This window comes from Salmo salar, chromosome 25, assembly GCF_965601325.2.
Source record: "Salmo salar chromosome 25, fSalSal1, whole genome shotgun sequence".
In the NCBI taxonomy this organism is placed as follows: Eukaryota; Metazoa; Chordata; class Actinopteri; order Salmoniformes; family Salmonidae; genus Salmo; species Salmo salar.
In genome coordinates, this window is record NC_138315.1 from 22,757,792 (window position 1) to 22,780,268 (window position 22,477).

The 22,477-nt window shown below is 43.5% G+C and overlaps 1 protein-coding gene across 3 annotated transcripts in view; it reads left to right on the top strand.

Annotated features, from left to right (window-relative positions):
• Positions 1-22,477, top strand: part of dgkg (diacylglycerol kinase, gamma) — a 165,625-nt gene that overhangs the window by 125,227 nt on the left and 17,921 nt on the right. For all 3 annotated transcript variants that reach the window (XM_082968996.1, XM_082968998.1, XM_082968997.1), the window contains 2 exons: positions 13,132-13,222; positions 16,535-16,736. In XM_082968996.1, coding sequence (XP_082825122.1) covers positions 13,132-13,222; positions 16,535-16,736 — 293 coding nt within the window. The remainder of the gene's footprint in view (positions 1-13,131; positions 13,223-16,534; positions 16,737-22,477) is intronic.

Below are 22,477 nucleotides of genomic sequence, written 5' to 3' on the forward strand. Positions count from 1 at the left end.
CCGATGGTCACTCTGACAGAGCTCCAGAGTTCCTTTGTGGAGATGGGAGAATCTTCCAGAAGGACAACCATCTCTGCAGCACTCCACCAATCAGGCCTTTATGGTAGAGTGGCCAGACGGAAACCACTCCTCAGTAAAAGCCAAAAGGCACATAATGGACTCTCAGACCATGAGAAACAACATTCTCTGGTCTGTTGAAACCAAGATTGAATTATTTGGCCTGAATGCCAAGCGTCACGTCTGAAGGAAACCTGGCACCATCCCTACGGTGAAGCGTGGTGGTGGCAGTATCATGCTGTGGGGATGTTTTTCAGCGGCAGGAACTGGGAGACTAGTCAGGATTGTGTGAAAGATGAAAGGGGCAAAGTACAGAGAGATCCATGATGAAAACCTGCTCCAAATCCTTCAGGACCTCAGACTGGAGCAAAGGTTCACCTTCTAACAGAACAATTTTTGAAAAATGTTTTATTTAACCTTTATTTAACTAGGCAAGTCAGTTAAGAAAAAAATCGTATTTACAATGACGGCCAAACCCGGACAACGCTGGGCCAATTGTGCACCGCCCTATGGGACTCCCAATCACAGCCGGATGTGATGCAGCCTGGATTCGAACCAGGTACTGCAGTGAAGCCTCTAGCACTGAGATGCAGTGTCTTTGACCACTGCGCCAATGACGCTAAGCATACAGCCAAGACAATGCAGGAGTGGCTTTGGACAAGTCTCTGAATGTCCTTGACTAGCCCAGCCAGAGCCCAGACTTGAACCCAGTTAAACATCTCAGGGGAGACTTGAAAATAGCTGTGTAGTGACGCTCCACATCCAACCTGACAGAGCTTGAGAGAATCTGCAGAGAAGAATGGGAGAAACTCCCCAAATACAGGTGTGCCAAGCTTGTAGCTTCCTACCCAAGAAGACTTGAGGCTGTAATCGCTGCCAAGGGTGATTCAACAAAGAACTAAGTAAAGGGTCTGAATACTTACAGTTGAAGTCGAAAGTTTACATACACTTAGATTGGAGTCATTAAACTCGTTTTTCAACCACTCCACAAATTTCTTGTTAACAAGCCATAGTTTTGGCAAGTCAGTTAGGACATCTACTTTGTGCATGACACAAGTAATTTTTCCAACAATTGTTTACAGACAGATTATTTCACTTATAATTCATTGTATCACAATTCCAGTGGGTCAGACGTTTACATACACTAAGTTGACTGTGCCTTTAAACAGCTTGTAAAATTCCAGAAAATGATGTCATGGCTTTAGAAGCTTCTTTCTGTAGGGCTAATTGGCATCATTTGAGTCAATTGGAGGTGTACCTGTGGATGTATTTCAAGGCCTACCTTCAAACTCAGTGCCTCTTTGCTTGACATCATTGGAAATCAAAAGAAATCAATCAAGTCCTCAGGAAAACAAATGTAGACCTCCACAAGTTTGGTTCATCCTTGTGAGCAATTCCCAAATGCCTGAAGGTACCACGTTAATCTGTACAAACAATAGTATGCAAGTATAAACACCATGGGACCACGCAGCCGTCATACCACTCAGGAAGGAGACGCGTTCTGTCTCCTAGAGATGAACGTACTTTGGTGCGAAAAGTGCAAATCAATCCCAGAACAACAGCAAAGGACCTTGTGAAGATGCTGGAGGAAACAGGTCCAAAAGTATCTATATCCACAGTAGAACGAGTCCTATATTGACGTAACCTGAAAGGCCGCTCAGCAAGGAAGAAGCCACTGCTCCAAAACCACCATAAAAAAGCCAGACTACGGTTTGCAACTGCACATGGGGACAAAGATTGTACTTTTTGGAGAAATGTTCTCTGGGCTGATGAAACAAAAATTGAACTGTTTGGCCATAATGACCATCATTATGTTTGGAGGAAAAAGGGGGAGGCTTGCAAGCCAAAGAACACCATCCCAACCATGAAGCACGGGGGTGGCAGCATCATGTTGTGGGGGTGCTTTGCTGCAGGCGGGACTGGTGCACTTCAGAAAATAGATGGCATCACGAGGAAGAAAATTATGTGGATATATTGAAGCAACATCTCAAGACATCAGTCAGGAAGTTGAAGCTTGGTTGCAAATGGGTCTTCCAAATGGACAATGACCCCAAGCATACTTCCAAAGTTGTGGAAAAATGGCTTAAGGACAACAAAGTAAAGGTATTGGGGTGGCCATCACAAAGCCCTGACCTCAATCCTAGAAAGAAAAAAATAATAATTGTGGGCAGAACTGAAAAAACGTGTGTGAGCAAGGATGCCTACAGACCTGACTCAGTTACACCAGCTCTGTCAGGAGGAATGGGCCAAAATTCATCAAACTTATTGTGGGAAGGTTGTGGAAGGCTACCCTAAACATTTGACTCAAGTTAAACAATTTAAAGGCAATGCTACCAAATACTAACTGAGTGTATGTAAACTTCTGACCCTCTGGGAATGTGATAAAAGAAATAAAAGCTGAAATAAATCATTCTCTCCACTATTATTCTGACATTTCACATTCTTAAAATAAAGTGGTGATCCTAACTGACCTAAGACAGGGAATTTTTCCTAGGATTAAATGTCAGGAATTGTGAAAAACGGAGTTTAAATGTATTTGGCAAGGTGTATGTAAACTTCCGACTTCAACTGTATGTAAATGTGATATTTCAGTTTTTTTCAAAGTTGCTAACGTTTCTAAAAACGTGTTTTTGCTTTGTCATTATGGGGTAATGTGTGTAGATTGATGAGGGGAAAAAACTATTTAATCATTTTTAGAATAACGCTGTAACCTAACAAAATGTGGAAAAAGTCAAGGGGTCTGGATACTTTCCGAATGACAATGTACTGTATTGCACTGAGCCCATTTCAGCCATTACCGGGATGTGTTTGACAGGTCATTTCAAATTTTTCCGTGGTCGTAACATTAACAGGTTAAAATGAAAGCAATCAATCCAGCAAGATTTAAGTGACAAGTGGATTTGTCATGCCTCAAACACAGCAAATAAATAAATGGCTGCAAAAGACAGATCCTCACGTGGGCAGGGCATGCGTGTTGCTACTGTCTGCCTCCCATGGTAGCGCTCCAGCTCTCTGTTTATGTAGTGTGTGGTCATGTGTTGGCCTACAGTATGGTTTTGAATGTCCAGATAAGTACAGCAAACTGTGTGTTAGTGTTTCTTTTAACCATTTAAACCGGTCATGTCGTGCTGTTGTGTTCCTGTGGTGTAAAGAATAAATATGCCCAAAGTCCTCTCTGTTGCCTGTCTGTCTGACTCGCTGCCAGACAGTAGCTCTCCTCTGACATGCTTGCTCAGATCATATGGCATGTTTCATATGGTGTTTTTATTTTTAGGACTCTGAGAAGGATCATACACCATGTGCCTTTATAACTAGTGGATCTGTGTCAGATTTCTTGGTATATGTGTGTGTGTCCCTTCATATCAACTGTTACCTTACAAGGTCCAGAGCCTGCTGGTTTATTGTTCTACCTGATAATTAATTGCACACCCCTGGTGTCCCAGGTATAACTCAGTCTTTGATTAGAGAGGAACAATAAAAAAATACAGTGGAACTGGCTTCAAGGTACAGAGTTGAGTTTGAGGGCTTTATACAATAGGTGAGCCAAGTCACTTACTGTATCTGTCTTTTCTATTCTGAGATCTGTATGAACCATGTGGCTCCTCTCCTCACCCCACAGACTCTCTGTCTGCTGCTGCAAGCTACCTCGTCAGTCATTGGCAGAACCTGTCAGTATAGTGGGGAAAGGAGAGGGTCATCACGGCTTGTCTACGGCCAGGAGCCAGGGTCAGAGGTTATAAAACCATGGGCGGGGTTGTGTCAACACAACATTTTAAATGGTTATTCATTCATGGATTCCCTGAGTTATAACTTAATCTCCTCCCAACCAATCAGTATAGTTGATCTGGAACTGGGATAACCATTGTATCACTCTTACTTAATAAGCACCTTTATCAACTGCAGGTCTTTAGGTTGATGGAAACTGGTCATCTGATTGGATTAACTGAGATCCCAGAACAGGGTTAGTTACTTGGATTAGTATTCCCCGGCATTCACACACGCACAGCCACTCCCTAATCTCGCCTCATCTCCCACTTCCAAACCAAACACCCCATGCCCATTTTATCATCAGCACCTCCCTCTCTTCTGCCTCCCACCCCCTCCTATCTCTGGGTGTAACAGTGCAAGCCATGGCACAGCCATACACACACAGCCTCCCTCTGTCTGTCTTTCAGTCAGACCCTGTATCTCAGTCAGGATCAGCCAGATAAAGTCTGCTGGGTCGTTCCATCAAATAAGTACCTTTTGGGTTGTGTACCTCAGTCCAAAAGTTTTATTTCACCTCATTTTAACTTTCTGTCATAAAGTGTTCAACTTAATAAATAAATAAATCCCATCTCAAGAGGTTAAATAAAAACATACTATAGTAAGTGCCTATTAAGTACAAAATATAGTAACCTTGCATGCATCATTTTTTCCCGCAATGGTTGGTATTTTTAAATGTTGAACTTGACGAGAAAGTGAGCATATCTCCGTGCAAATCTCAAACCCTGTGTGAACACAACTTCTAGAAGGTTGATCAACTGTATTGCAAGCAAATAGGCTTATTGTTAGTTTGGGGGAAATGGGAGGTGTTTGATGCACCTCCCATTTGATGCACCTCCCATAATAATGGTAGGCTAATAAGAACATTAAAACGTAGGCCTAATGATAAAACAGATGCATTTTCCATTGGTAAGGAGATCGCATAGCTGCATGTCCTCTAATAAGTGTATTTTACTTGTATTATATAGGCTTAAATCATAATCATATTGCAGGACGTCTCTCTCCTTTTCTGACATAACTAGTTTAAATTATTCCCAAGACACAACAAATAGTAGGCTACCATTTATCAATTGCTCATTCAATAGCCAAGCATGCTGGAAAGTAAATAGACCGGTAGCCTTGACAGTAGACCTAGTCCTATGTGACAGTATGGGTAGGCTCCAGTATTGCTGTGCAATAGGATTAGGAGCGTGAAATCATAGCCTAACCTATTTCATTTCAGAGCCTATACCAAGGCAGGAGATATCAATACATGATTGTGTTTCTAAACAAAATATTGAACAACAATTCATAATTTGCATGGAAGTGTGGACTGTAGCATTTACTTTTACATTTCTTGAAAGGACAATCAATCTTGCAGAATGCACAGCCAGTGCTTTGTCATTCGCTAGGCAGCGTGCATTTTGTTGTTTGGAAAAGTCACTGTAACATTCTGCCCACACCTCTACAGAAATGTGATCAAATTTGTCATTGCACTTTCTTTTAGGAACTATCATGGCCCAGTTCCAACATCTCAAAATAATACAGCAAATGAGGACGTTTTTGTTACCATAAAATGTGAATGGAGTGCGTTTTCCAGGCGGTGTTGTAGCACTTGTTCACCACCGCAAAAATATAATATGGCTCTGGTTTATCAATGAAAATATGTGTATATGTTGCGCGCGACAGTTTGATAAATCCCAATCATTTGTGGGGCACACAAATCCTAGACCTAGAATCTCATTGTACGCCAGAATTTAGTAAGAAATGTAGCACGGTTGATAAATGAGGCCCAAAAATGGCCAATAAGAGCAGAACCAGGTCACCTGCTTTTCCACTACGATTTGACTATTAGATGTTCAATGTTTCTTTTGATATATTTTTTTTCAAAAGGAATAGTTTCACCATTTATATGAAACTTCAGTTCACGTAACAGGGTTGACCTTAAAATGAGGGATAGACATTTCGTATGATTAGATTAATCACTAATCACATTAAATAAATAATCATCTTCAGAAATGACTGTCAAAGCAAAAAAATAACCAGGGCTTTACAATGATGGCGAAAACTTGGAGAAATGTTGAGGTTAATATCTTGCTAGAAGTAAACAGAGGGTACACAGAGGAATGTCAAAATGCGGATGTCTTTATTCATATTAAAAATCAGATTTATTGAATTTTCCATGTGGTCTATATTAAAGGGCACTTCATTTAATAAAACAGGATTTGAAAATGAAATATTGGTACACAATTTCCTATTTTCGTGGAACGACCCTACTGTTGCTGCCCATGCAAGGCGAGGTAAGCTTTGACTGATCTGTACCAGAGATACAGGAAGGGAGGGAGGGAGGGATGGAGGAGGAAGCAGAGGGGAGGTCAGTTGGTCACCGCTCTCACTGGGGATTAGGAGAGATGGTTATCACTCTGATGGGGGTGGGGGGTTTGAAGGATGAGTGGGCGTAGGGGTTTAGTGCCCCAAGGACTTTTGTGAATCTAAAGCCACTGCTTTAACCACAACACTGTCATTTCATACCACCTGTATCTAGGTCTACGTTTGTATACCCCTCCCTTTCCCATCCTTACGATGCTGCTAGCCACAATGTCCTCCCTCCTGTAATTAAATATCAATCCATCCATCAACGTTGGTTCTCTCTCTAGTGTGTTTTGGCTGGGCTCCAATCAGGAAGACTGATCAGTCTTTGCCTCCTGAGGCCACAGTTAGCACAGTTTGAACCTGTGAACCCATTCCCTTCCATTCATCAGCCCTACATACAGACAGGCACAGCCTTGCATGTTGAGCTGAAACTCTCAAAGCATATGAATGAAAAACACTTTTCTCATCAGTATACAAAATGGTCTCTGAGTCTGAAACACTAGTGCCAGAAGGCTGTGAGCCTAGGCCAAATGCAGCTTTTATTCAGTACATTTTCTTAAGGTTTTTCTCTGCACTCAGGGGGATACAAGCAGGGCTTGTGGAGGTACCTTTCTCTCCCTGACGCTCTCCTCTGTCCAAAAGAGAGAGAGAAAAAAATGTTCAGTTAATTGCATTTTTACAGGGCTTCTCAAGTGGAAGCTAGCTAATGAGGTTAGGCAGTTCGGCTCATTGAGAATTGAAACCGTGCCTAATTGTGATCTCAAATATGCTCATAATCCTATAATTGACAGAGCAGAGGTTTCTAGTGAACCGTGAGGTGAGTGTGAGGAAGACTGAACATTGAACTATGTCTTCAAGTAACACTGGATGATTATGGGGTAGTTATTGAGGTGGCAAGTTGCTTTGAACTATGTTTACAGTTTGAGACTCTGGAGGGATATATATTACAAGTACCTAGCTAATGTAGTAAAAAGCACACACTACCGGTCAAAGGTTTTAGAACACCTACTCATTCAATGGTTTTTCTTTATTTTTACTATTTTCTACATTGCAGAATAATAGTGTATTTTTTTTATATTTGAGATTCTTCAAATAGCACCCTTTGCTTTGATGACAGCTTTGTACACTCTTGCCATTCTCTCAACCAGCTTCACCTGGAATGCTTTTCCAACAGTCTTGAAGGAGTTCCCACATATGCTGAGCACTTGTTGACTGCTTTTCCTTCACTCTGCAGTCGACTCATCCCAAACCATCTCAATTTGGTTGAGGTCGGGGGATTGTGGAGGCCAGGTCATCTGATGCAGCACTTCATCACTCTCCTTCTTGGTAAAATAGCCCGTACACAGCCTGGAGGTGTTGAAAAAAAATGAAAGTCCCACTAAGTCCAAACCAGATGGGATGCAGAATGCTGTGGTAGCCATGCTCGATAAGTGTGCCTTGAATTCTAATGTCTGGTCTAAGGTCCATTGCTCGTGTTTCTTGGCCCAAGCAAGTCTCTTCCTCTTATTGGTGTCCTTTAGTAGTGGTTTCTTTGCAGAAAGAAGACCATGAAGGCATGATTCACACAGTCTCCTCAGAACAGTTGATGTTGAGATGTGTATGTTACTTGAACTCTGTGAAGCATTTTTTGGGCTGCAATTTCTGAGGCTGGTAACTCTAATTAACTTATCCTCCGAGGTAACTCTGGGTCTTCCATTCCTGTGGCGGTCCTCATGAGAGCCAGTTTCATCATAGCGCTTGATGGTTTTTGCGACTGTACTTGAAGAAACTTTCAAAGTTCTTGAAATGCTCCATATTGACTGACCTTCGTATCTTAAAGTAATGACGGACTGTTGTTTCTCTTTGTTTATTTGAGCTGTTCTTCTCATAATATGGACTTGGTCTTTAACTAAATAGGGCTGTCTTCTGTAAACCACCCCTACCTTGTCACAACACAACTGATTGGCTCAAACGCACTAAGAAGGAAAGAAATTCCACAAATTAACTTTTAACAAGGCACACTCTTAATTGAAAAGCATTCCAGGTGACTACCTCATGAAGCTGGTTGAGAGAATGCCAAGTGTGTGCAAAGCTGTCATCAAGGCAAAGGGTGGCTACTTTGAAGAATCTCAAATATAAAATATACACTGCTCAAAAAAATAAAGGGAACACTTAAACAACACAATGTAACTCCAAGTCAATCACACTTCTGTGAAATCAAACTGTCCACTTAGGAAGCAACACTGATTGACAATAAATTTCACATGCTGTTGTGCAAATGGAATAGACAACAGGTGGAAATTATAGGCAATTAGCAAGACACCCCCAATAAAGGAGTGATTCTGCAGGTGGGGACCACAGACCACTTCTCAGTTCCTATGCTTCCTGGCTGATGTTTTGGTCACTTTTGAATGCTGGCGGTGCTTTCACTCTAGTGGTAGCATGAGACGGAGTCTACACCCCACACAAGTGGCTCAGGTAGTGCAGGTCATCGAGGATGGCACATCAATACGAGCTGTGGCAAGAAGGTTTGCTGTGTCTGTCAGCGTAGTGTCCAGAGCATGGAGGCGCTACCAGGAGACAGGCCAGTACATCAGGGGACGTGGAGGAGGCCGTAAGAGGGCAACAACCCAGCAGTAGGACCGCTACCTCCGCCTTTGTGCAAGGAGGAGCAGGAGAAGCACTGCCAGAGCCCTGCAAAATGACCTCCAGCAGGTCACAAATGTGCATGTGTCTGCTCAAACGGTCAGAAACAGACTCCATGAGGGTGGTATGAGGGCCCGACGTCCACAGGTGGGGGTTGTGCTTACAGCCCAACACCGTGCAGGACGTTTGGCATTTGCCAGAGAACACCAAGATTGGCAAATTCGCCACTGGCGCCCTGTGCTCTTCACAGATGAAAGCAGGTTCACACTGAGCACGTGACAGAGTCTGGAGACGCTGTGGAGAACGTTCTGCTGCCTGCAACATCCTCCAGCATGACCGGTTTGGCGGTGGGTCAGTCATGGTGTGGGGTGGCATTTCTTTGGGGGGCCGCACAGCCCTCCATGTGCTCGCCAGAGGTAGCCTGACTGCCATTAGGTACTGAGATGAGATCCTCAGACCCCTTGTGAGACCATATGCTGGTGCGGTTGGCCCTGGGTTCCTCCTAATGCAAGACAATGCTAGACCTCATGTGGCTGGAGTGTGTCAGTAGTTCCTGCAAGAGGAAGGCATTGATGCTATGGACTGGCTCGCCCGTTCCCCAGACCTGAATCCAATTGAGCACATCTGGGACATCATGTCTCGCTCCATCCACCAACGCCACGTTGCACCATAGACTGTCCAGGAGTTGGCGGATGCTTTAGTCCAGGTCTGGGAGGAGATCCCTCAGGAGACCATCCACCACCTCATCAGGAGCATTCCCAGGCATTGTAGGGAGGTCATACAGACACGTGGAGGCCACACACACTACTGAGCCTCATTTTGACTTGTTTTAAGGACATTACATCAAAATTGGATCAGCCTGTAGTGTGGTTTTCCACTTTAATTTTGAGTGTGACTCCAAATCCAGACCTCCATGGGTTGATAAATTGGATTTCCATTGATTATTTTTGTGTGATTTTGTTGTCAGCACATTCAACTATGTAAAGAAAAAAGTATTTAATAAGATTATTTATTTCATTCAGATCTAGGATGCGTTGTTTAAGTGTTCCCTTTATTTTTTTGAGCAGTATATTTTGATTTGTTTAACACTTTTTTGGTTACTACATGATTTCATGTGTTATTTCATAGTTTTGATGTCTTCCCTATTATTCTACAACGTAGAAAATAGTAAAAATAAAGAAAAACCTTTGAATGATTAGGTGTTCGAAAATTTTGGACTGGTAGTGTATATCTCCCTCTAAAGCTTAGATTGACACATTGTGTTTGTTTGGTTTATTCCCACTGCACTGAAATACACTGATGTCTAGTCTAGAGAGCCCTGCTGCACCACTGTGTAACAGTAACATGGTACCGGCTTTGCCCACATGGCAACAGAGCTTGCTTTACCAATAACCATGTTGTCAATATCAGCAAGACAGCTAGACCTGTGTTTGCCATGTTTCTGGAGCACACTGTAAAATGGACCTGATTTCTAGTTAGCATAGAAGTACAAACACATTACTTTTTGTTTTGACCAGACTGACCGTGAAATAATTGTGCCTTTCACTGTAGTCGTTGAGTAGAACACGTCCTCAGGGAAGCAGTAAATGTTCTGAGGCCTGGTACAGGAGGAGGTGCAGACGGAAGTGTTGTGTAAGACCATGCAGTGAACGACTGAAGGCTGATTCTGGCAGTCTGAGATGTACAGCTTTGTCTGTCTGATTGATCAGTATCGAGACACTGTCCTGTCTGTCTGTCTGTCTGTCTGTCTGTCTGTCTGTCTGTCTGTCTGTCTGTCTGTCTGTCTGTCTGTCTGTCTGTCTGTCTGTCTGTCTGTCTGTCTGTCTGTCTGTCTGTCTGTCTGTCTGTCTGTCTGTCTCGCACGCGCACACACAGACACACACAGCACACACACGCCCACTACTGGCTCATGTTGCCCTTGGGGATTTGAATCTCTCTTCACAGCCAGTGATGTTCCTTCCCCACACCTAACAGCTGTCTCACTGAGGTTTGTTTGTGTAGCCCATCAACCTTTCACCAGGACTGGGGAGGTACAGTAGAAGAGATGAAATAGCAGGGCTCAGTAGGACAGTAGAGTCCAAGTCTTTACAATCCAGATCCATTTAGATAGGCAATTCTTTCCCCTGGGGACTAGGATGTTGTAATTTGATCATAAAATGGAGGAAATCAAAATGATTCATTATAGTTAAATGTAATTGCAGTTAAGTTAATTTCCTTACCTCTCTGTTCAGTTTCTCTCTCTCTCTCTCTCTCTCTCTCTCTCTCTCTCTCTCTCCCTCTCTCTCTCTCTCTCTCTCTCTCTCTCTCTCGAATCCAGGCTGTGTTGACAGTCAGAAGCATTAATCCTTTGTCTTTTGTTACATGACTCTTTGTTGTATCATGATGCAGGACTAAAGCACTAGGGAGAAGCATTGGACAGTGTGCAGGGCTTCCCTTTCTTAATCTACACTGTGTTTTGCCCAGTACAGGTTTTCTGAAGTTTAGGATGTGCAAATCACCTCTGTATGCATCTTTGTTACTAGTGTAAATCACAGAAAAAGTGATACATCTACATTAATAAAAATGCCACACAGGTCACCTCTGGCAAGCCAAACTCCAGGGCAGAACTAAACATAAACTTCAACTTTGTAGGGTTAAAGGTTGTTGTATGTTTTTGAATTTGGGTGGTGGTGGGGTCATTAAACATGATCTTATGGTAGGCTTGGTCGCTGTTCCACAGACAAAGTCATTGTTGTCATGCCAGCCTTGGCTGAAGCGAAAATGACCGTGTGGAGGTGTCCTGTGTGCAAACATGACAGAAAACTGTCAAAAGTTGTTGTGTTTCATTTCCCTACCCTGACAGGACTCGGATAGTAGAGGACAACTAAACTCAGCAAAAAAAGAAACGTCGCTTTTTCAGGACCCTGTCTTTCAAAGATAATTCGTAAAAATCTAAATAACTTCACAGATCTTCATTGTAAAGGGTTTAAACACTGTTTCCCTTGCTTGTTCAATGAACCATAAACAATGAATGAACATGCACCCGTGGAACAGGCGTTAAGACACTTACAGCTTACAGACGGTAGGCAATTAAGGTCACCATTATGAAAACTTAGGACACTAAAGAGGCCTTTCTACTGACTCTGAAAAACACCAAAAGAAAGATACCCAGGGTCCCTGCACATCTGCGTAAATGTGCCTTAGGCATGCTGCAAGGAGGCTGCAGATGTGGCCAGGGCAATAAATTGCAATGTCCGTACTGTGAGACGCCTAAAACAGTGCTACAGTGAGACAGGACGGACAGCTGATTGTCCTAGCAGTGACAGACCACGTGTAACAACATCTGCACAGGATTGGTACATCCGAACATCACACCTACGGGACAGGTACAGGATGGCAACAACAATTTGTGCATTACAAATTACAAATATTAAATTCAATATCCTAATACATTTTACATTTACATTTTAGTCATTTAGCAGACGCTCTTATCCAGCATCATCGGACTGAGCTTGTTGTCATTGCAGGCAATCTCAATGCTGTACATTACAGGGAAGACATCCTCCTCCCTCATGTGGTACCCTTCCTGCAGGCTCATCCTGACATGACCCTCCAGCATGACAATGCCACCAGCCATACTGCTCGTTCTGTGCGTGATTTCCTGCAAGACAGGAATGTCAGTGTTCTGCCATGGCCAGCGAAGAGCCCAGATCTCAATCCCATTGAGCACGTCTGGGACCTGTTGGATCGAAGGGTGAGGGCTAGTGCCATTCCCCCCAGAAATGTCCAGGAACTTGCAGTTGCCTTGGTGGAAGAGTGGGGTAACATCTCACAGCAAGAACTGGCAAATCTGGTGCAGTCCATGAGGAGGAGATGCACTGCAGTACTTAATGCAGCTGGTCGCCACACCAGATACTGACTGTTACTTTTGATTTTGACCCCCCCCCCCTTTGTTCAGTACGAAAAAAGAAAAAAAAATGTATGAAATGAATTGAAATGTATGCATTCACTACTGTAAGTCGCTCTGGATAAGAGCGTCTGCTAAATGACTAAAATGTAAATGTAAAAATTTTCAGGGACACATTATTCCATTTCTGTTAGTCAGAACTTGTGGAACTTGTTAAGTTTATGTCTCAGTTGTTGAATCTTGTTATGTTCATACAAATATTTACACATGTTAAGTTTGCTTAAAATAAACACAGTTTATTCCATGTACCGTAGGCTTCCTATGCGTTGACATATTCTGCCAAAGAATCAATGAATAATGGAAATAAAGTAAAACCAGTGCAACTGTAGTACCCCTGATGACACTTCCTCTCTTTCTCTTCCTGTTCCTTCCTGTTTGATTGACAGAATGAAGAACAAGTTGTGGTACTTTGAGTTTGGCACCACAGAGACCATCTCTGCCACGTGCAAGAAACTCAACGAGTGTATCGAAGTGGAGGTGAGTCACCGGTATTCCCTTTAGCTGGAGTTTTTTTTGACAGCACCAAAATGTTATATTCTCTCTCTCTCTCTCTCTATCTCTCTCTCTCTCTCTCTCTCTCGCTCTCTCTGTCTCTCTGTCTCTCTGTCTCGTCTCGCTCTCGCTCTCTCAAGAGTTTCACTTTGGCTGGAGATCAGTTGGTGATTTAAATTGTTTATCAACACATCTTATGGACATCTTGGGATGACAAAGTTTAAACAGTTCATCACTGTTGTTTTAATTTTCTTTTAAATGACAGACTTTAACCTGCAAACCAGAAAAATACATCTTAAAAGACATCAAAGTGAAATTAAAACAAATTATTTTAATCCCATGGGGAAGGTAGTTAGCTATTCTTATCTCTCAGCGACGGCTTCATTAAGCCAGTCTGTCAGGTAACTGACTCTGTATTGCATGAGGCACACACACACACAACAGTGGCGGTCAGTGCTGTTTAAGATTAGGGAGGATGATACTGTTTTTGTGAGTATGGCCTTATTTCTATTGCAGCATATTGGATGACTGTCATTCATATTCCATTCACCCAGCTCAATGTAACATATAGGTTTAGGCTACTACATGATACTAAAGTTTCCCTGTACCCATCAGGAGGTTGCTACAACGTAGGTCGAGATACAGGTCGATATAATGTTTTGTAATCAAGGTGACAGACAGTGACACATTCAATACCGCCTTACACACTGCATCTATACACCCCTGATCACACGCAAACACAGTTCACTTTCATAGCAGCCACATACAAACAGCATGATCACTTTGCTCATTATATATAGAATTCCTTCTCGCAACTATCTACACGCTCTCCTCTCACTTTTTTCCTTCGCTTGTGGACTTCAGTGCACAACACATTAGCTGTCTGTGACCAGGTGAAAAAAGGTTCATATAATGACCGCTAACCACTACACACAGCCTACATCGTTGTCTCGTCATAGTCGACATACTGTATCTACTAGAACTAACACAAGTACAGTGTACAGTCAGAAAGTAGTTTAGCAATTACACCAGCGGGCCCCAGTTGCAATAAATTAATACAAATCAAAAGACTACCTTGAATTGGAAGAGTTCCGGTGTTGGATAGCCTGCTAGCTAACATAGCATCCCTCTCTGTTTGAGCCAGGTGTTTGAGTAGGCAAAAACAATACAACCAAATATAGCTAGCTCCCTCTCTCTCTCTCGCTTCTCCTTAATTTTGGAATAAATTAATTTGTTCAAAACTGTTCAACTATTGTCTTTCTCTCTCTTTGAGTCAACTACTCACCACATTTTATGCACTGCAGTGCTAACTAGCTGTAGCTTACACTTTTAGTATTAGATTCATTCTCTGATCTTTTGATTGGGTGGGCAACATGTCAGTTCATGCTGCAAGAGCTCTGATAGGTTGGAGGACATACTCCGGAAGTTGTCATAATTACTGCGTAAGTCTATGGAAGGGGGTGAAAACCATGAGCCTCCTAGGTTTTGTATTGAAGTTAATGTACCCAGAGGAGGACGGAAGCTAGCTGTCCTCCGGCTACACCATGGTGCTACCCTACAGAGTGCTGTGAGGCTACTGTAGACCTTCATTCCAAAACAGTGTGTTTTAATCAATTATTTGGTGACGTGAATATATTTAGTATAGTTGCATCCTAAAAGGATACCTTTATTAATGTTTCACTTTTTATTTTTATGAAATTCACTGAGGAGCCTCCACTATTTTCAGAGTGTAACACACACACAGACAGACCCGACAGACAGACAGTCTGCCAAGCAGTCAAATCCCCGGTTTAATGCCTTGAAGCAGAGAGTGATGGGTGGTGAAATGTGGTGTAGCAGGATTCACCACTGAAGTTATATCGCCCTGCAAGATGTAATTAAACTGGGCTATTAAAAGCTTCACAGAGTAGACTGACAATGAAAGCACTAGACAGTGTTTTTGTGTGTGTGTGTGTGTGTGTGTGTGTGTGTGTGTGTGTGTGTGTGTGTGTGTGTGTGTGTGTGTGTGTGTGTGTGTGTGTGTGTGTGTGTGTGTGTGTGTGTGTGTGTGTGTGTGTGTGCGCGTGCGCGTGCGTACGCGTGAGAGTATGTGTGAGTCATATTCTGTGTGTGTTCCTGAAACTGTTTTTCATGGGCACTCAAACCTAAATATTTCTTTGCTCTGACAGCACTTGTGGGTTGAGGTACATTCAAACATCATTTGCTTCAACGAGGGTGGTCGCTGAATATTGTGAATGTGTTTTCTTTTTCTGTTTCTACATTAGCTTATTTGAACACATTTGTTGATAGGGAATTTATGGAAAAGTGCATACTTGGACCGACAATGTCAAAGTAACCAAGTTATTTTGGTACAACCATTTGGATAAACTGAGACAAACAACATCCCTTTGATGGTGCAGAATGTGTACATTTTCTAGTTATTCACTAGCTGTGACATCAGAAGTTGTTTTCTTCTAGAATTTCGACACAGTCTGGTAGAACGCTCAAAGGCAACATTATGTAATGTATTGATACAAACTTGCACTGTGATGCTACTGTAAAAATGATTCATTGTATACCATTGCTCCTCCCAATATCCACACATGGATACTGTTATAAACAATATTCTATTATTCTCCATCACAATGGAAGGCCCCTTTGATTTTCAATCTGTATCAGATAGCCTTATACTGTATGTGGTTCACATGAAACATACTGTCACATGACACCATTCATTAGCATAGCTTCAATGAAAACACAAGGATGTAATCTCTATAGTTCTTGCCTTGAATGGATGTGCAGAAAAGACAATTATCTCTAAGTACCTTTTGAAGAGGAGCCCTTTTTGACACTGTTTTTTAAAATTTAACTAGGCAAGTCAATTAAGATCAAATTCTTATTTACAATGAAGGCCTACACCGGCCAAACCCGAACAACGCTGGGCCAATTGTGCGCCGCCCTATGGGACTCCCATTCACGGCCGGTTGTGATACAGCCTGGATTCGAACCTGGTTGTCTGTAGTGATGCCTCTAGCACTGAGATGCAGTGCCTTAGACCGCTGCGCCTGTAATTAGCAAGTAGCAGCGCTGCGAAGCCTCCTTGAAGATACTCAAGGCTATCTACTAGGGTCCACAGTTCTGTCTCAGCCATTGTCTCAAGTATTTGTTCATGATCTCTCTCTCTCATCTCCCCTCCCCTCTGTCTCTTTCACTCTTTCTACCTCTCTATCTCTCCCTCTCTTTCTCTCTCTCCTTCCCTCCCCCTCTCTTCCTCACTCTACCCTCCTCCATCACTTCCCCTCTCTCTTTCTCCCTCAGTGTGATGGTATCATCCTGGACCTCAGCAGCACGTCGTTGGAAGGCATCGCCGTCCTCAACATACCCAGCATGCATGGCGGCTCCAACCTGTGGGGCGAGACCAAGAAGAGGAGGAACTACAGCCGCATGAGCAAGAAGGTTCCGGACAGGATGCCCGCCAGTACCGTCACTGATATAAAGGAGCTCAAATTCTGTGTTCAGGGTGAGTCAACTAAACTCGCCCTCAGCAACACCAGTGTGATGTGCCCTTTTCACACTATCCTGATCTTTCCCGTGTCCTTTTCAGAACAGTTCCAGGAACTAATGTGGATGCATAACTAGGCCAGCTCAGTACAGTTTGGTTCAGCTTGGCTTGGCTCGGCTCAGTAGTGGGAAAAGGCCTAAGGTGGGAAGTGGGACCAGTTCTTGCCTCTTCAATATACCACTATATAATGTTCTTGATTTCAGCCATTAGGATTTAGTGTAATGTGGTTCAATGGGTGTCAAAGGATCCATTGTGTCTGATTGGTCTGCCATTTCTTGACCACATAAGCCTCGTAGTTGTATGCCAAACACTATGTCATTTCCACACTTAAGGAAGTCTTGTATTCCCTTCCCTCTGCTCCGTAGCCCAGGCTTGCCATATGGAACGAGTTAGCCTGCACTTTCTGTTGAAGCTTGTTTGTGAGAGACTAGGAGGGATCACTAAACAGTTCTAGTGTCATTTTGTAAGTGTTTCATACTGTCACAATTTCACCCACCAGCCAGTAGAATGTCAGCTCTTTTTTAATTTACTTTTTAACCTTTATTTAACTAGGCAAGTCAGTTAAGAACAAATGATATGTACAAATACAATGACGGCCTACCCCGGTCAAACCTGGACGACGCTGGGCCAATTGTGTGCCGCCCTATGGAACTCCCAATCACGGCCGGATGTAATACAGCCTGGATTTGAACCAGGGACTGTAGTGACGCCTCTTGCACTGAGATGCAGTGCCTTAGACTGCTGCGCCACCCATGTGATGTTGTGACCCCCATGAGCATCTGTCCCAGAGGACATTGGGGACGAGCTGCGCTGAGCCGCTGACACACACACACACACACACACACACACATTGGGGACAAGCTGTGCTTGCAGGACCTGGCGCCCACTGGCCAAGGTCGGTGACAAGCAGCTGTTTTCGGATGCCATGAATTAACCTAGAACACTGAACACTGCCTCAGAGGCTGGGCTGCTGGATGCTGGGCTAGCGGCTCTGTTTCACTCTGCTGAGAGGATAAGAGGGGAAAGGAGGGAAGGGGAAAGGAGGGAAGGGGAGAGGAGAGGAGGGGAGGGGAGGGAAAGAGAGGAGGGGAGGAAAGAGGAGAGAGAGGCGAGAAGGGGAGAGGAGGAAAGAGGAGAGGAGGTGAGAAGAGGAAAGGAAAGAGGGGAGGAAAGGGGGGAGGAGAGGAGGGAAGGAGAGAGGGAAACAGAAGCTCCCTCTCCCCCTATTTAACTGCCCCGCACCCCCTCTATCTGTCCATCTCTCTTTCTCTTGTGCCTACAGTCTTCTCTGGCCTCGTTATTACTGTCCCAAAACATGCTCTGTGTGTAAGCAGACAGACATATGGTAGTGAGGACGATGGTAGTGAGGATGATGATGATGTTAGTGATTATGATGATGATGACGATGGCAGAGAGGATGATGATGATGATGATGATGGTATTAAGGATGATGATGATGATAATGGCAGTGATGATGATGATGATGATAGTGGCAGTGATGATGATGACGATGATGGTAGTGAGGATGATGATGATGTTAGTGATTATGATGATGATGACGATGGCAGAGAGGATGATGATGATGATGATGATGGTATTAAGGATGATGATGATGATAATGGCAGTGATGATGATGATGATGATGATAGTGGCAGTGATGATGATGACGATGATGGCAGTGAGGATGATGATGATGGTAGTGATTATGATGATGATGATGACGATGGCAGAGGATGATGATGATGACGGTATTAAGGATGATGATGATGATGATGATGATGATGATGGCAGTGAGGATGATGATGATGATGGCAATGAGGATGATGATGATGATAATAATGGCAGTGAGGATGATGATGACGATGGCAGTGATGATGATGATGATGATGACGACGATGGCAGTGAGGATGATGATGATGATGGCAGATTCCTTGCAGTGAAAAGGCAGATTCTTTGTCCTCTATTTGTTACATCACTTCCTGTCTGTGACACTCTCACTCTTCCTCCTCGCTCTTCCTCTTTCATCCATCCTCTTTCTCTCTCTTCCTTAACCACCCCGCATCTGTGCTTCTCGTTCCTGACTGAACTAGTTTGAATCCTGTTTCCATGGAGACCCTCCGGCTCCACTGAACTAGAGAGAGAGGCAGAAAGAGAGAGAGAAATGAGAAAGGGGTGGAGAGTGGGAAAGACAGAAAGCTAGAGAGAGGAAGAGAGAGGAAGCTAGAGAGAAGGGAGAAAGAGTAAGTGAATAGGAGAGAGAAAGAGAGAGCGAGAGGGAGCAAACAAGGAGGCTGCTGCCAGCTGTGTGACTCATATCATTAATCTTTAACTGCCCTCCAGGCAGCCTTCACTGGGCTCTGCTTGCTGCCTTAGCAACAGTTGATCCTCTATGACCTGCCCTTCAGCACTACCGTACTGTAACACACTGTACAGTACGCCCTCACGTTGTCACCCTCCCCCCCCGGGCCCTCTCACCTGACCACCTAAACACGCTCCCTCCAACGCCAACGCCCCAGCCTCTCTCTCTCTCTCTCTCTCTCTCTCTCAAGAGATTACTGAGTGACAACCCTGTCCCCTGCTGTCCCCTCTCAGATGCATACACACAAACAGAGTATATATGAATGCATCTCACGCAATGTCATATTGGCTGTGAGCACAGTAGCTTTTGTTGTTGTCTTGTGGACTATGGTGTCAAAGTGTTTTGCCAATAACTTTGGTAATTGACCAATTAACTGTGACATGAAGACATTTCATTCTTTCATTTCATTCTCAAATAGTCTGTTTTGTGACTTGTGAAGTTCCATAACATCATTGTCTCACGTCAGGTAGCCGTCTACACTGATCTGCCTGATAACTCGCAAACACTCATGGGATAGATAAAAATAAGTCTGGCTACAATATCCTGTCCTAACATAAAAAAATGTCACAAAGGTGCCATCGTCCACTGAACCCTCTTTCATCCTCAGTCAAAAAAGAGTCAATGTCACCAAAAAACTATAAACCTGTAGCTAATATTAACGGTTTTTAATGAGAAAGTATTCATTACCTAACTCTACATTTAGCTAAGGTGTTTTGCGGTTGTAGAGTCAGTATTTATGAAATTCGAAATGTGAAAATGATCTAGCTAAGTCTCTGAACCAGTCTCAAATCAATCCATATGAAACAAAAGGCGGGGATGCTAACCACTCCAGTTCACACACTCAATGTGACGCCATCTTATCATTGGTGTTGCCCCATCTGCATTTCTGACTCCTGAACACCGCAGCAGTGAACTGTCATGGCTCCTACTGCTAGCCTAATTACAGTCTGGCATTCCAGGCCCTTTTCAGGTCAATGAAAAATCGATATCATCAAATGTCAAGCAATGTTTGTTTGCCTCAGGCACACTGATTAACAGTGCTTTTAATCTGTCAGCTCATGACTTACCTTTAAACCATCTGCCTTGCTTGCTATTTGCACTACGCTCACAGCACTGTGGGTTTTGTGACTCTTTGTTTTGCATGAGTGTCTGTGTGTCAGTATGTGTGTGAGTGTCTGTGTATCAGTATGTGTGTGAGTGTCTGTGTGTCAGTATGTGTGTGAGTGTCTGTGTGTCAGTATGTGTGTGAGTGTCTGTGTGTGAGGCGGTGTCGATGTGTGTGAGTGTCTGTGTGTCAGTATGTGTGTGAGTGTCTGTGTGTCAGTATGTGTGTGAGTGTCTGTGTGTCAGTATGTGTGTGAGTGTCTGTGTGTCAGTATGTGTGTGAGTGTCTGTGTGTCAGTATGTGTGTGAGTGTCTGTGTGTCAGTATGTGTGTGAGTGTCTGTGTGTCAGTATGTGTGTGAGTGTCTGTGTGTCAGTATGTGTGTGAGTGTCTGTGTGTCAGTATGTGTGTGAGTGTCTGTGTGTCAGTATGTGTGTGTCTGTGTGTCAGTATGTGTGTGAGTGTCTGTGTGTCAGTATGTGTGTGAGTGTCTGTGTGTCAGTATGTGTGTGAGTGTCTGTGTGTCAGTATGTGTGTGAGTGTCTGTGTGTCAGTATGTGTGTGTGTCAGTATGTGTGTGAGTGTCTGTGTGAGTGTCTGTGTGTCAGTATGTGTGTCAGTATGTGTGTGAGTGTCTGTGTGTCAGTATGTGTGTGAGTGTCTGTGTGTCAGTATGTGTGTGAGTGTCTGTGTGTCAGGTATGTGTGTGAGTGTCTGTGTGTGAGTGTCTGTGTGTCAGTATGTGTATGAGTGTCTGTGTGTCAGTATGTGTATGAGTGTCTGTGTGTCAGTATGTGTGTGAGTGTCTGTGTGTCAGTATGTGTGTGAGTGTCTGTGTGTCAGTATGTGTGTGAGTGTCTGTGTGTCAGTATGTGTATGAGTGTCTGTGTGTCAGTATGTGTGCGAGTGTCTGTGTGTCAGTATGTGTGTGTGTCAGTATGTGTGTGAGTGTCTGTGTGTCAGTATGTGTGTGAGTGTCTGTGTGTCAGTATGTGTGTCAGTATGTGTGTGAGTGTCTGTGTGTCAGTATGTGTGTGAGTGTCTGTGTGTCAGTATGTGTGTGAGTGTCTGTGTGTCAGTATGTGTATGAGTGTCTGTGTGTCAGTATGTGTGCGAGTGTCTGTGTGTCAGTATGTGTGCGAGTGTCTGTGTGTCAGTATGTGTGTGAGTGTCTGTGTGTCAGTATGTGTGTGAGTGTCTGTGTCAGTATGTGTGTGAGTGGGTGGCGAGTTTTTGCATTTTGAATGTTTTCTAGGCATATGCAATTGAATGGTTATTGTGATTTACTCCGCAGCACTGTGTTTGTGTGTCTTTCTTGTTTACGTGTGTGTGCACACAAGTGCGTGTGTGTGCGTGTGCGTGTTTGTGTGTGCATGTGCATGTGAGGGAATGTTGTGCTTTAGTCTAGCTTCATCCCACAGAGTTGAACCTTTATTAAATTAACTTCAGGGAAACAGAATGCAGAGAAGGGCGGAGAAGGACGTCTCTTCGAGAGGCAGAGGGAAAGGAGTGTGTGTGTGTGTGTGTGTGTGTGTGTGTGTGTGTGTGTGTGTGTGTGTGTGTGTGTGTGTGTGTGTGTGTGTGTGTGTGTGTGTGTGTGTGTGTGTGTGTGTGTGTGTGTGTGTGTGTGTGCGTACTTGTTTTCCTACATTATCAGGACCCCAATGTCCTAACATTTCACCTTAATGTCCTGAAAAGGTTGGAAAACAAAAACCTTTTTGGAAAAGAGGGGTTTTGTCAGGTCCTGAATTTGTTCAAATTCTATTTTAAGCTTAAAGGTTTGGTTTAGGTTAAGGGTTAGGTTTAGGTTTAGGGGTTAGGGAAAATAGGATTTTTAATGGTGATAGCATTTTACAATCCAAAAAGTCCTGAAATTTCCCGAAAACACAGCTGTGTGCATGTACGTGTGTGTGTACAGCTTATGACTAATTGTTGACGACACTTGTTTACTCTGCAGCAATAAGATCATGCTTTTTTAAGCTGTGCTCTACAGATAATACAATCAGTCAGTTTACCACAGAGTGAAAACCCTGCTGGCCTGATTCTCCAGACTGACACCTCAAATTTCTGATTCTCCTCCTACAAATCTCCTACAACTAGAAGGTTCACCCTATGGAAGTGTCACACAACTGGGAACAGGAGATAGCTAGAGTCAAGCCAGCTCGAGTTACAGAGCAAGGAAGGAAAGTGGTGAGTGTAAAATACTGTCTGTCTATAGATTAACTCAGGGGTTATT